Source organism: Pungitius pungitius, chromosome 10, assembly GCF_949316345.1.
Source record: "Pungitius pungitius chromosome 10, fPunPun2.1, whole genome shotgun sequence".
NCBI classification, from domain to species: Eukaryota; Metazoa; Chordata; class Actinopteri; order Perciformes; family Gasterosteidae; genus Pungitius; species Pungitius pungitius.
In genome coordinates, this window is record NC_084909.1 from 7,888,477 (window position 1) to 7,903,424 (window position 14,948).

General features: G+C 43.3%; 1 protein-coding gene across 2 annotated transcripts; it reads left to right on the plus strand.

Moving 5' to 3' along the window:
* The first annotated feature begins 7,878 nt into the window (after window positions 1–7,878).
* nr4a2a (nuclear receptor subfamily 4, group A, member 2a) lies at window positions 7,879–13,422 on the plus strand. 2 transcript variants are annotated; one of them, XM_037489589.2, is made up of 8 exons: window positions 7,879–8,051; window positions 8,516–8,633; window positions 8,841–9,709; window positions 10,195–10,324; window positions 10,499–10,662; window positions 11,032–11,234; window positions 11,380–11,558; window positions 11,705–13,422. In XM_037489589.2, exons 3-8 carry the CDS (start codon window positions 8,843–8,845, stop codon window positions 11,959–11,961), a joined length of 1,800 nt encoding a protein of 599 aa, XP_037345486.1. In that variant the 5' UTR covers window positions 7,879–8,051; window positions 8,516–8,633; window positions 8,841–8,842; the 3' UTR covers window positions 11,962–13,422. The 2 variants fall into 2 exon arrangements, with proteins under 2 accessions (XP_037345486.1, XP_037345485.1); XM_037489588.2 differs by having other exon boundaries at window positions 8,532–8,633.
* Window positions 13,423–14,948: the final 1,526 nt, after the last annotated feature.

A 14,948-nucleotide genomic window follows, 5' to 3' on the forward strand; every position in this document is an offset into this window, starting at 1 on the left:
GGTGACTCTTCTTAAACAATTCACAGACACAAGGAGGACACATAGGCTTCCATCGATCTATTGCTGAGAGATGATTTCATGAATTAACTCATAACATGATAACAACAGTGATCAGCTTCGTTGTAGAAATTCTTCAGAACAACTTCAGAAAATTCCGGGCAGCCAGTCATTCAAGGAAAACATGTCACTTCTTCCTGTGAGTGAAAAATGAACACGGGAGGGTAAATAAAGCAATATGACCAGAGGGACCAGGAATTCTGCGGATAAGTGTCAGCTGCGGAGAAAAAATGAAGCATTTACCTGTTTGTAATCCAATTTCATGATGGCTTTCTGTAGATATCGGACTCCTCCGTGAATGAGCTCGGTGCTCCGGCTGCTGGTGCCTGATGAGAAATCGTCTCCCTGCACGGGGGCAGTTTTCGGATCTGACAATGGGAGCCAAGGAAACACATCAACATTTGGATACTTATTGTCCCAAATCTTTAGATGGATCAATATGCTATGCACATATGCACAGCTTTCCACTGTAATATTCATGACTAGAACAATATTGTGAGGCCATACATATTCCATTGGTTAAAAACAACAATCATTTCCACCAGTATGACAGCATGGATGTCAAAGAGGAACAGTGTGTTTTGAGAACACAGCTACGGAAAACAAACCTAGAAAATTTAAGAAAAACAATATGTATCTTCCAAACATTTTTCATACATGTATTTGCGGGAAATCTCATGACTTCCATGACATTTTTAACCCTGCCATCGCCCCTTAACTTTGCCTATCAGAAGCCTCTTTGCTGTCCCAGACGGACCGCAAATCCCAGTTTTGAAAAGAAGAAACGGAAGAATTAGGATTAGAAGGAAGTGTTTGAAAGCCCTCTCTACAACCCGAGCAAATAAAGGGGCACAGCACATGCAAGAAGCCTCCTGCAAGCGACATGGATAATTGATTTGATATGAAATGGTAACCGCACACGCATACTCTCATTGGAAGAGGACAAAGGAGAGTCATTTCTTTGGCGATTGGACCGAAGCCCGTAGACTTGTAAAGGGGAAAAAATCCTCCCACTCTGAACTCTGCGGACTTCATAGCAGACGTGCGAAGCGTCTCACAGATCAAACCCCACAGAGAGAGACGGCGTGGAAGCAACTTCATCACAATGCCAGGGAGGTTACGCAACGTCAGGGTCGAGAAGGCCCATCCGTGGTTGCAAGCAGAGGCTGAACGAGAAAGATGCTCTCACAAAGCTCATTTGGGGGAAAAATGGCATCTATCAGTTGCTTTGCTGTCTCTGAGTAATAGAGCATTGGTTGGAGGAACATGTTTGCTTTGATACACATTCCTAATATTTACGCAATCTGTCAACATGTGCACCGTAAATCACCACTGAAAGAAGACAGCTGTACTCCAAATAGGTGGCCTGCTGCGCACACATGACTTTTGTCACACTCCACCGATGAAGCCATTCGATCTCCGGTGAGACCTTCATAAGGCCGCTCTGAACTCTGAGCTCGCCCACGTAGACGTTCTTTACCTGTTCAGCCGACTCCGTGTGGGATGCATGGGCCAACACGCGGAAGGAATCCAGTCATCAATTTCATTGTCATGTGACTGCAGGGGACAGTACACGTTAATAAATGTGTTTCATTATTATGCATACGTGTTTATATTTCTCATGATTGATTCAGGAAAAAAAAAAGCCATGCATTTGCTGTGACAAAGCTGTCAGACAGCATCAAGCAATAAAAAACAATAAATCACATGCTTATTTATATTCCACTTTCAACACATTTCAAAATGGTGTCTTTCCAGATTCATCACAAAATATGCATGTGGCACTGAGACATGTTAACAAGGAAACATGACGGACTGCAACACGTGCACTAGTAGAGAAGATGAAAGAAGATGATGGCACGGCTTTATGTAAGCAAAAAAAAAGCATCCTCGCAAAACAGAAAATGACAAACGACAGCCAGTCAGAGACTTTACAGAAGCACCAAACAATCCGCTATCTGTTCAAAAAGAATAGTCAACATGTTGCATATAACTTAAATGAGTCCCTGTGCTTTAGTATTTGTCCCATTCATGATCCGTGACTCATGAAACCAAATCACGTCACAAGCATCATCTAATACAAAGCAGATTTTTAACGTTTTATTCGACAAACTTTGTCTGAAACCTTCAGATTACGTCAATGTGACTTCACTGACGACACAACACTCTCAGCATTGCTCTGAGAATCTCACCTGTTTTCTCTCGTATTGTGCAGAGTACGGCTAGAAGGTGCAAGCCTCCTCCTCCGCTGCCATTACTGCCTCGTGGAACGCCGCGCCTCCTCCTGCAGTCCACCGACGCCGCTCAGTTGGTGATCAACAAGCAAACAAGAGGAAAAGGAATTGCTAATATGACGGGAGTATTTCATCGTGTGTGGCTGTGGTGCTACATCCAGAATGTATGGATCTGACCTTCTCTCAGTTTTCAGGAAACCTACAGTGGGGGTAAATGTTGTATTTCTTTACAACAAATTTCACACCAATAGCTACTTTTCAGATTAAGATTTGAGATAAAACAACAAATGCAAATGTATTATTGAAAATGAAACCAGTGGTTTGAATTGTTACCTCTAGTTGGTGCACCTTGTCATGTATTTAATGTGCTTTATATGAAGTAGTTTAAAGCATCTGCTGCTCCAAATGTAAAATGCTAAATACGAATGATGCATTAACAAATTTGACTTTCACTTGATACCCGATGCTGTTAATGTTTATTTTTTCTTACTTGCCATGGATTTATACTTTGTTATATTGGTGATTTTACGCCAGTTAAGGATGTGAATACCTCTTCCACCACTGAAAACACGGCGAGGGGCCGTGCCTATGAAGTTTACTTTATCCCTAAACAATGTTTCCATCTCAATTGTGATCCTTCTCCTCGTCTCAAACCAGGTCTGCCTCCTTACACCACAGTTTGAATGGTGCACTGCACTAAACTGAATCCACGAGGACAGAAATCCTCCCGTACAGCTGCTTAGAGGAGAAAGCCTGGCAGATTATGCAAAGCTTTCTCCAATTCCCTCATCACCCATTCTAGGACACTTTGGTGGGGCCGAAATGGAGTGGCAGCAAATTCCAGTACAAAAAGAAAGTATGGCACAAGCGAGCCCAGTATCGTGCAGCGCGTGACCTCGGTGAGCAGGCTCACGTCTGTGCGAGCCGCTAAATCCACTCGTACCTCAACTCGGAGGAGAGATAAACTGTTAGAATAGAATCGTTAGAAAGTAGGAGCTCGTTCCTCATCCGATCAGAATAATTCAATAATTATGGTGTTATTTTCGAGGCCAAAGTCATCAACGCATGTCACCCGGTGATCTTTTTAAAGCCCAATAGCCACTGGCAAAAGACAAGTGTATATTTCCTAAAGGCCCACATTCATGACTATTACAAAGAGATTCACTTTACACTATTCAGAGTCCTCTCAACCTTTTATAATTCAGATATATTATTAATCAAAGAGATTGACAAAGAAACTAATGGTTTGTCTGATTTTCACTGGGGCACAATCCAGCCAGCAATTGATTGTGGCACCAGGGACACCTGCAGCTTCAGAATACATTTTCACTTTCAGGAGGAGAGGAAAAAAACAGCAGCACGAGGAAATATTGCCCCACCACATGAATATGCAGGGACTTGATACCAGCAGTGTCATTACTAATGTTGCTGCCAATTACAGAGCATGTCATGACACTGTGATTCATGAATATTCATCGTTGACTGATATAGACAGCAGCAGTATGCAGAGGCCTCTATTCCCATTTTACTGTCTCATTGTGAATGGTGAACAGGTACCTCCATCATACCATGGAGGCACCTTCCAGCTGCAAGACAAGCTGTTCCATAAGGCATTGCTAGTTAACAGTGTGTTATATAAAGGTGTATAAAAGTGATGAAGTGCTCCCTGGCTCTAAAGAGCAGGCATTAAAGCATATTAAGTAGACATTTAAGCTTGTAGAGTGGGAATCCAGAAATGGAAAGAAGACACTGAGCAAAGGGATGCCTTCAGGCTCGGGCTGTTCAATTCTCAGAAAGTTTGATACCTGCTGGTGCTTAGAAATGAAATGAGGTTTGTGCGAGGGACCAGCAGAGTTTCTAAACCTACCGGGCTTCAATTTAAGTGTGTGTAAGTAAGTGGAGCAATTCCCTTCCCATTTGTATCCAGTATCAGGACTAACGAACATTAAATGGATAAATCACTGATTATTAAATTTAGAAGAAGTGGACGGCTAATTATTTAAAAAAAAGAAAGAGTTTCTCAGTGATCTCTGTTATTTTTGTGCCTTTTGTTTAAGTAATTTGCTTGAATACCATTTTGAGGAAGTGGCGCTTTGCAGAATATTTCCCTGTTACATTCATTACATTCATCTAATCCTCTCCACAAAACACTTTCCTTAATCTACAAGTTACTTAACAGGTAACATGGCTTGTAAATCCTGCGCTGGGATGAAATACTGCGCCACACTTTAAACTAAACAGTCTGACTTATTGCAGGACTACGACTATGCTGCTGCTTTGCACGGAGGAACTCATTATGCAAAGCAGCCGCCGTGCAATTAACTGCAATGTAAACACACCTGCATCATTATTACACAATCAGAGCAACTGAGGAAGTATAGAGTGGGAGATCACACAAGTCTGAGAGAGCAAAGGCGAGATGGTGCGGACGTGGGGGTCTTTCCTCACAGGAGTCGCTCGTCTGTCACTCCCTCGTCCCGCGAGAAGTTCGTTTTGAAGAGACACTTTGTCTGTGTTTGTTGTGTCGACCCCCTCCCTTCCTCTTGGGGCCTGTGAAACGACCGTTCACGTTGTTGACCGGCAGCTTATGAGTCACACCTGAGCCTGGTGGAGCTCCAGCTACGGAGTCTCTCCACCTGAACGCGGAGGCCCCTTCTCTTTGGCCGACGTGGCTGCCGATTTGTTTCGTTCGTTCCAGGCATTTCCGCACGTCCACACATGCTGACATCACAGATTACTGACTATTCTTTTAATAAATGTGTTCATGTATTACTTTTACACTTTGGTGGTCTAGTGTTGAAGCCTTTGTTGTAACAATGCAACACGCTTATGTTACTTGTGCCAAAGTGATGCTTGAGGGGTAAGTAGCAGCATAGTTTGAAGTGTAGGAGCTTAACTCCCAAAGGTGGGTCCAGGTGTCCCATCATGTTCCATAGTAAGGCTCTGGATATGTAGTTTGGCAAATTTAAGTCAGAGGAGCCTACAACCATGCATACATATTCTATTTTGTAAACTAGAAGTTCAAAAATTAAAATGTACAACCAGTCATTATGCATTAGAATGGTGTTATTATTTTTCATCATGGATGGACAGTCACAGAAGCATATATTTGGCAAATGTCTTTATACTGATTGGCTGTTGAATCCATGACAAATTATAGTTTTTAAATGATTGTGATTATGATTTAAAGCAAAATGTCCAGTGTATTTAAATGCTTACTAACTGGGAATGAACACATCCACTCGTCCTCCACTACAACAACTCATCACAATAGAAGTGAGACTGTATTATAATTATTTAAGCTAAAACTCAATATTATCAAACTGGAACTAAATGAAGCTGTGCCACATCTGCAAAGGCTGCCACTCCTGATGAGGCATGTGATCCGTGTGGCAGCATCTTTAGAATTCATATAATCGACAGACATCTTTGTGTCCAGATGACACATTTTATTGGATCATTCCACTGGTGGCCAAACAACACAAGTGATGCTGATGGTGGCACTTTCCAGCTCTCCCATCGGGGCGACCGTTTAACTGATCTGACTGTTACTCAGATCCATGTTCATCCCGCGGCATTGCCATGACGACAGCGTCCATGTGTTTTACAAATAAAGTGCATTTTTAGCTATTCTCAGATTGTACCAGAACGACACAATCTTAACAGGGCGCTGTCAATCTGCAAGCCAATGAAAACAATCTGTCCATCTCCCTCGCGCACACACACACGCTATCGCACACAGTCGCACGCCCACACACTAAAAATTGTTAATGTCAGTCGACATTTCCTCAAACAAAGTTGAAAATATAATAACAGGAAATGACTTCTGTGTGATTAAAACTAACTACTCACTTTCAAGGGGCTGTCAATTAATTGCGCATATAAATGGGAAGTTAATTATTCTTCAGTAAAATGGCCAATTAAACGGCTAATTGTGTTTTCATTCTAAATTGTAAATGGTAAATGAATGACAGAAACACGGTGTGGCCGTGCCGAGGCCTGTTCCCACAAACTAGTTTAAATGAGTTCTATTCTGTTTGTAGATACTGTGTGGTCAGTAGATTTCAGCAAGCAAACCAAAGTCTCCTGTAAAAAGAACAAGTGCAAGGGGGTCTAATTAGCCCCATGAAAGGCAAAAGAAAAACTTTTACTACATCATTTATCTCCTGAATATTCATGGGCAGTGTGGAGAATTTGTGATGTACAAATCCCGCCGCCGAGCCCACCTGAAAACGACTGGGCGTGAATTGCCTTAATGGGGGTTAGGTTAATTACGAGGTTAATTGTTAGAAACAGGGGCTGCTTGATGTATTGCTGGTGAACAATAGTGTCCTCTAGAGGTGAGTGTAACCATGATATACAGTTTCTATTTACACCCACCTTGCACACTCCTGTCCTTGCGTGCACCGAGTTCAAGGCTCACACAAAGAAGCTGCTCTGAGGCCGATGGCCGCACGGCGACTCCTTTCAATAAGGCGCCGATCCGCCAGAACTAACTAATGCACGGCGCAGCATGGCGATGTGAGGCATGGCGCCCGTGCAGGCTGTACGTCTCCATGAGTCTTATTGCGCCCTTTGTTGCGCGCTCCCTCCTCACCTCGGGCCTGCTGCCCGTGCGAGTATGAATGTTTTAAAAGAATCTAGGCCAAATCCATTGACTACAAGGTGTTGGTGTAAGATTACATGGAGATCAGTTATTCCATCGCTGCTGAACAATAAAGCCGCAAGATTATTCTGGCGACTGCGTCAACTTGAGCGTTTTCTGCGTCACTCTCCATTCTGCGAGCTCCTATCACGTTTCCCTCTCTGGGGACCGAAGTGGTTCCCTCATGACAACTGGCTTCAGGCCTGCTAATTAACCCCCCCACACCCTACACCCTTTCCTCCTCCAGCAGCTCAATACTACCTCTTTGAATAGGCAGCCCACCCTGCAGACCCCGCCCATCTGAGGTCTAAATTTGGAACACAATTGAAATACAGAAAACCTGCCGGAAGATAACAAAGAATAATATTGACCCCGGCGTCATTAGGCCTATTTCCCAGGCACGTTGTGACATAACTGTACACAATAACAAGTATCAGACATCAAATAACCTCAACACTCTTTAGACATGATTCTGCACCTGAGTGTGTGTTGTGTGGTTTTTACGATTAAAGTTTGCCTTTGTTGTGTTGGCTTTAATGAACGTTCTCTGTTTACAAGAAATCCCTGTGTTTTGATGTTGAGAATTGTATATATACAGAAAATACAGAAAATGTCCCTTTCACTTTGCCGAATGATAAATACAATGAAATCACAGCACAAACGAACATCAACCAAGACAAAATCTAAGTGCTGTGCGAACGCAAAAGTATCTATACTGAGCCCACGAGAGTTTTCGCCTTCCACTACGTCTCCGCTAGTGTCCATGTGGGAAGCAACGCGGAACACATACCACAAGACAAACACATTCGCCCGAAGAATTGGGGCTGGAGAAGCTTCCCCCGCGGATTGGTCCAAGTCGGTGTCGACGCCGATGACGTCACGCCGCGAAACACGTGGGCCACGGCATCCAGAGCTCACATAAACAAAGCCACATTGGCCAAACTGGGTAGTCGAAGCTCGCGTCGCTGTCAGTGCGCAGGAGTCCCACGGTTTTTGTCCGCCTGGCTGTTTGTTGGGTTTCCGCCGCTCATGATTTGGAGCTTTTACACAAATTGATGAATACCCCCTGCATGCTTAACGCATGGATTGAAAGCCACGATCCTGGTGTGAAAGAGGTAAGATTCACTCGTGTCCTTGCTGGTACGATATGTGTCGACGTGCTTTACTGTCATTATTGCCTTCTCTGAACCTTTTATTTTATTATTGTGTTTTCCTTTTAGTGTGTTTTTGCTTTTCAAATAAACTCGCAACGCTTTCAGAGCGCGCAGACTGCACAAATCTCATCTGCCACCAGAATTTTAAGCTTTTTTTTCTCATTGATGACAAGCGCGCGAAGTTGTTCTGTTTATGCCTCACGGCCGCACACCTTCCAGCGAGAAAAGAAAAAGGGTGCTGTTTAGTTTCTATCTATCTATTTACGTATTTTGTCTGTATCCGATCCGAGTTTTTATGACATTTTAAACGCCGTGCGTGATTAGAAATAGGTTGCAGTTTGTGCGCATTTGTTCTGTCTGTATCTGGGATCTCGTGTTTTTTTTTTTTTTTTGAAATTTGCTTTATCTCATAATCATTTTCAAAGTGATGTGTCTTATCAGGGGAAGATCCAGAACCGAGCCGCTTTCTTGAATCCCGAGAACCCGACAACTCCCGATAACACCCATTTCAAGTATCACCGAAAAACTGTCAGAAGACTTGAGGTAGGACATGGACAATTATTTGCACATAAAAACCCGCTATATACTCTTTATTCGTAGTTCATTAGTAAATCACTCATGCATTCAAAAATATTTGAATCCTTTTTTTTTGTTGTTGAGCAAAAGTAGATTGAACACTCAGTCTGTTCACGTTTTGTACATTTCTTTTGGCTGAATTCTCATGCGTTTCTTCCCGGTTTGATTTTCCAGCCATGCCCTGCGTTCAGGCTCAGTATGGATCATCACCCCAAGGAGCTAGTCCTGCTTCCCAGAGCTACAGCTACCACACCGCAGGAGAATACAGCTGCGACTTCTTAACACCCGAGTTTGTTAAGTTTAGCATGGACTTGACCAACACTGAGATCACAGCCACTACTTCTCTCCCGAGTTTCAGTACGTTCATGGACAACTATAACACCAGTTACGACGTCAAACCGCCGTGTCTGTATCAGATGCCCCACTCCGAGCAGTCCTCTATCAAGGTGGAGGACGTCCAGATGCACAACTACCATCAGCAGAGCCACCTGCCACCTCAGTCGGAGGACATGATGGCGCACTCGGGGCCTATGTACTTCAAACCCTCCTCGCCGCACGCCCCGAGCACACCAAACTTCCAGGTTCAGCCCAATCACATGTGGGAGGACCCGGGCTCCCTGCACAGTTTCCACCAGAACTACGTGGCGGCCACGTCCCACATGATGGACCAGCGCAAGAACCCGGTGTCGAGGCTCTCGCTCTTCTCCTTCAAGCAGTCCCCGCCCGGCACCCCCGTGTCCAGCTGTCAGATGCGCTTCGACGGGCCGCTGCACGTCTCCATGAGCCACGACAACCCGGGCGCGCACCGCGGCCTCGACGGCCAGGGCTTCGGGGTGCCCGGCGCCATCCGCAAACAGGCCGGTTTGGCCTTTCCTCACTCCCTGCAGCTCGGCCACGGGCACCAGCTGGTGGACAGCCAAGTGCCGTCGCCCCCGTCCCGAGGATCTCCGTCAAACGAGGGTCTGTGTGCGGTGTGTGGGGACAACGCAGCCTGCCAGCATTACGGAGTGAGGACCTGCGAGGGCTGCAAAGGATTTTTCAAGGTGGGCTGACGCGACGGCAGCCGTGAATCGGTGGTACTGTTATTACATGAAAGATGCGCTTTGTGTCCCCTAATTGTTTTCGGCGGGCGTGCGTTATAACCCGCTCCATATTTCCTTTAAAGAATACTATAGGAACAAGGTGGACACCGAATGCATTCACAACGTGAGCCCCGTTTGAACGCTGCAGATTATCAAAGCGCCCGCAAAATAACTTCATATGACGAGCATATCTGCCCATACAAAGTTGGTCTCAAAGGAATAAGTAAAATATGAAAGACCACGCATGTGTATTGGCTGGCGGGTCTGTTTCCCCCTGTGTTGTGCTCATACAGTCCCAAACAGGAGATGACACAGATATTATATCGTTTTCATCTTTTCAACAAAAAGAAAAACAAGTCCTATTATAACACTTGTCCGTGTTCTGCATGTTCTATGGGCTTGGAAATAAGCCCGCGGAGTGACATTATGCTTTTCTTGTTTTCCAGCGCACCGTTCAGAAAAATGCAAAATACGTTTGTTTAGCAAATAAAAACTGTCCCGTTGACAAACGCCGAAGAAATCGTTGCCAGTTCTGCCGTTTCCAGAAGTGCATGGTCGTCGGAATGGTGAGAGAAGGTATGTTTAGACCATTAATTACACTTTATACGACTAATGTATATTTCCCCGATGACGTGGAGACATGTGCGTAATAGAGTGTTGGATTGTTATTTATACCCGATTCAAGAAGGTACGCGCAACAACAGGGGGGCATATTAGTGACTCATGTGTCATGTCTTTCTTCCATTGGAGTTGTCCGAACTGATAACCTGAAAGGTCGGAGAGGACGCCTACCATCCAAACCCAAAAGTCCACAGGACCCCTCCCCACCCTCGCCGCCGGTGAGCCTCATAAGCGCACTTGTTAGGACCCATGTGGACTCCAACCCCTCCATGTCAGCTTTGGACTATTCCAGAGTAAGTAAACTACCACGATCTAAGAAATAAAACACACACACAGCTATTACAAAGGAAAACAAGTTGACAACAACTACTCCGCGCGAAATTAGACAGAACAACAAGATTGACGGTGTTTTTTTTATTTAATCCTGCTTTTAGGTAACAATTCACTACATTGAAAGTTTTGTGTGACGCATTGCAGAATTCTTAACTTTGTCAGGCTTTTAATCCGACATATTTTTTTCCTTTAATAAATTGCGTTGAAAAAGAGAAGTTAATAAAAAAAGACATGAATTTAATTCTCCCTCTTGGAAATGGGCATTTGCAATTTCACGGATTATATATTTTAAAGGACCTCATTAAGGCGCTTTTTAAATTAAATTCCAGTTCCAGGCTAACCCTGACTACCAAATGACTGGAGACACCACTCAGCACATCCAGCAGTTCTATGATCTCCTGACGGGCTCCATGGAGATCATCCGGGGCTGGGCGGAGAAGATCCCCGGCTTTTCTGATCTACCGAAGCAAGATCAAGATCTCCTCTTTGAATCCGCCTTCCTGGAACTTTTCGTCCTGAGGCTGGCGTACAGGTAAGCCGATTAATTATGAAACAAAAACTATCTTGCCATCAGACAATCATCAGTTCCTCCTTCAAGCTCCACTGCTTTGGGTTTTTATTAGCTGCCCTATAATAAGCAGGCTGTTAATTAACGGCTCTTTCCTTTTTATTTGCAGGTCCAACCCGGTAGAAGGCAAACTTATTTTCTGTAATGGAGTGGTGTTGCACAGGTTACAGTGCGTCCGCGGATTCGGAGAGTGGGTCGACGCCATCGTGGACTTTTCTTCCAACTTGCAGAGCATGAACATCGACATCTCCGCTTTCTCCTGCATCGCAGCCCTCGCCATGGTAACAGGTGCGTAACGTGTGACAACAGCCGAGAAACAGCACGCGCGCGCGCTACAATGCACGCGAATCAGAGAAATAATTCATCTCTGTGCTTTTTTTTCTTCTTCTTCTTCTTCTTCTTCTTCTTCTTCTTCTTCTGCTTTCGTATTTCAGAGCGACACGGACTTAAGGAACCCAAGAGGGTCGAGGATCTCCAAAACAAGATAGTAAACTGTCTCAAAGATCAAGTGACATTCAATGGCGGTGGATTGAATCGTCCCAACTACTTGTCAAAACTCTTGGGAAAGCTCCCCGAACTGCGCACCCTCTGTACCCAAGGTCTGCAGCGTATCTTTTACCTTAAACTAGAAGACCTAGTCCCTCCGCCGGCAATAATTGACAAACTTTTCCTCGACACATTACCTTTCTGAGTCTGACTCCGATGGCAAGAACTCAAAGAACTTCCAAAAGACTGTTTTTAGAGTCAGACGTCACACGTTTATTTTTAACCTTATCATTTCTGAATATTTGCCAGCTCCGTAGGCCAATTGAACAAACAGTACGCATTATGAGCATGGATTCATGAGGGGAGAAAAAATAAATAATAAAAAAAAGCAGGAGGAAGAGAGAGACAGTTTGATTGCTGCGTAGGCCTTTTCCATTTGGTTCCCCAACGAGTGAAACGGAATTTCACTGCGGTGGACAAATTGCCCGGCTTAACAATCACTTAATTTTTATTTAACATCGGCTCTACTGATCAGCATCAGATAGTATACTCCATTTATATATATAAATATATATATATATATATGAACACACAGCGTGCGCACACACATATAGGCCTACATCCAAACTGTATATTACGATAGATTATGTGATGCCTCCAATGCATCGGTTTATAACATATGTACAAAGTTTGTTATAATGAAAATATTTAATTTTCTTTTCTTTTCTGACTCGTGCCTATGTGTTTCTGAAAGGATCCCCAAAAAGTATCCAGAAAAGACAACGCATGTTCTAGTTTTATTTTCCTTTTCTTTTATAGGCACTTGCTGAGGTGATGTCTATATATAATATATACCGGACACTATGTAGTCTGCTAGATTTGATACAGATTCGTAGTTATGGCACTCCTTTTATGTATGACGCATATGTGAAAAAATATCTCATCTGTATAGAAAATGAGGGACCCATGGTGTTTGTAAAACTGTCAGACATTCCTTGTTTGTATGTGCTGTAAGTATTGTTGCTGTTGAATATAAACGTTTCTATATATTTATTATTTCTATTGCCAAGAGCTACACTAAGCATGGTGCAATTTAAACGATTTCAAACCATCCAAGTTCATGCTGAGCACGTTGTCTATGTTTTATGTCTTATAAACGTCTAGGTAGTTATAATTTAACACGTTTTGGAAGTGAAAAACTCCCATATCAAAAGGGTCATGTGTGAAATAGGCCAACATATTTGACATCATGATGTACTTACAACTTCTGTAACGCATTTGGTGCCGGATTAAAAAAAAAAACCTTTAGAGAGAAATAAATATTTAATGTTTACAAATAAAACTTTAAAATCAATTCTTTGCTAAATAATTTCTAAGAAATACATTTTTTAAAATCAAGACCTGTCTGGGCGGAAGGAGCGTCTTTAGCACGAGTTTTCTGGTACAAATTGAAGTATTTTGATCGGCCCCTAAATAATAAATAAACCATTTGTAATATCTTACCTTGACTAACCGGGACGTTATGTGCACCTGGATGGTTGAAAAAGTTAGTCAGTGGATTTAAAGACTAAGAATATTTCACAAATAATATGTAGGCCTACAACCATTTTCATTTGAAATGATCTGCTCGGACAGAAAATACATATTTCTACACCATTCTTAGCGTTTTATGTCAGACTAATCTAAGAGAATATTTCATAAATACACTGATTTGAAGAAATATATATATATTATATTTCTTTTTTTTAATTTTAAACAATAACGATTTTACATTTTTTCCTTCTGTGATGTAGATGTATTTGCCAGTGGAGAATCTTCAACGGATTAAATATGAGTCTTTATCATTATTTGCTTAATTAGGGATTAAACACCAATTGTCGAGTGAACAATTTAAAGGAAACATCGGATTTCATGTTTCACTCTGTTCCTATAGATCCTCTTTGCTGGTGCCAAAGTTGATAGAAATAAAAGTCTGACGTCGTCGTTCCAAACAGACCTACCTGCAAATGCTTACAAAGTTAATGGCCGCCTTTATATTATTTTAATTTGTCTAGTTGCGCTCCATTCGCTTTCACTTTTATCCCTCAAACGACGTGTCATCCCTATTAAAGGGGCCAGCCACCTGCAACATGCAGCAGCAGGGAAAGAATAAAAGAGCAGCTAGAAAGACCACATCCGTGGTCCAAAATGAAATCCTATTGCGCGCGGCGAAGCTCCTTTGTTACACGACCAGCGGTGTAAATGTGGATTAGGAACGATGCGATAAGGCCACCGGCTGCAGACATTCCCTCCTTTACCGTTCAAAGTTCGTTCGTTTGTTTGCTGAGGGACACCGGTTCCGCACCTCGGATTCATAGTCACCTTAAAAAAAAGAAAGAAGAAGAAACCCCTATTCTCCTTTAATCGCATTTAATGATCGCCTCTCACGCGCCTACAGACGAAGGCGCTTTTTGAGATGCTGCTGCGCATCACATCCGCAGAGAAGAAAGTCATTAGGAAGCGTTTATGTAACTCTGTCACAACGCCTTTTCCTTTGGTCTGAGGAGAGAAGGAGCCGCCGGGCTCTGAGGCATGTCCCTCCCTCATTCCACATTTATCACATGATCAAGATGAAGGGAACAGCTTATTTTGGTGAGATATATTAGCGGCCGGGCAACAAATTGTCTAAATAATTAGATTCTCAGTGTAACGTGCTAATTCCAAGTCAAAACTGGGATTACGTTCACAACCAGTTTGCTGACATTTAGCAGATCTGTTGAAAGGGTGCATTGCAGCGTCACAAGTCCTCTCTATTGACTCAAAGTACAGTTAAGGTTTTAAACATGTCGTTATCAACACAATAAAACGTGACACAAGTAGCTAATATCTGTCAGTGTTGCTGCATGATTATATATGCTGGAGGACTTTGAGTCTAAATTCATTAAAGAGCCCATGACTTAATTTCCTCCTTTGCTCTTGACATCAGCGGTAAGGTTAGACACGATGGAGTCGCAGCACAAGAAGCACTAGGAGACAGAAAAGAAGGATTTCCATTTCGGTTGCCTGGCCTCCGCGCTGGCACGTGACAAACGACAAAGCCGGAGCTGGCAGGTGAAGATGGCCGTCTTCCAAAGAAAGGAGCCTGTGTATCAGCCGCTGAGTGCTTGTTTGAGAAGTGAGAACCAAATTAGAACACTGAGTCCAGGCTTCTGA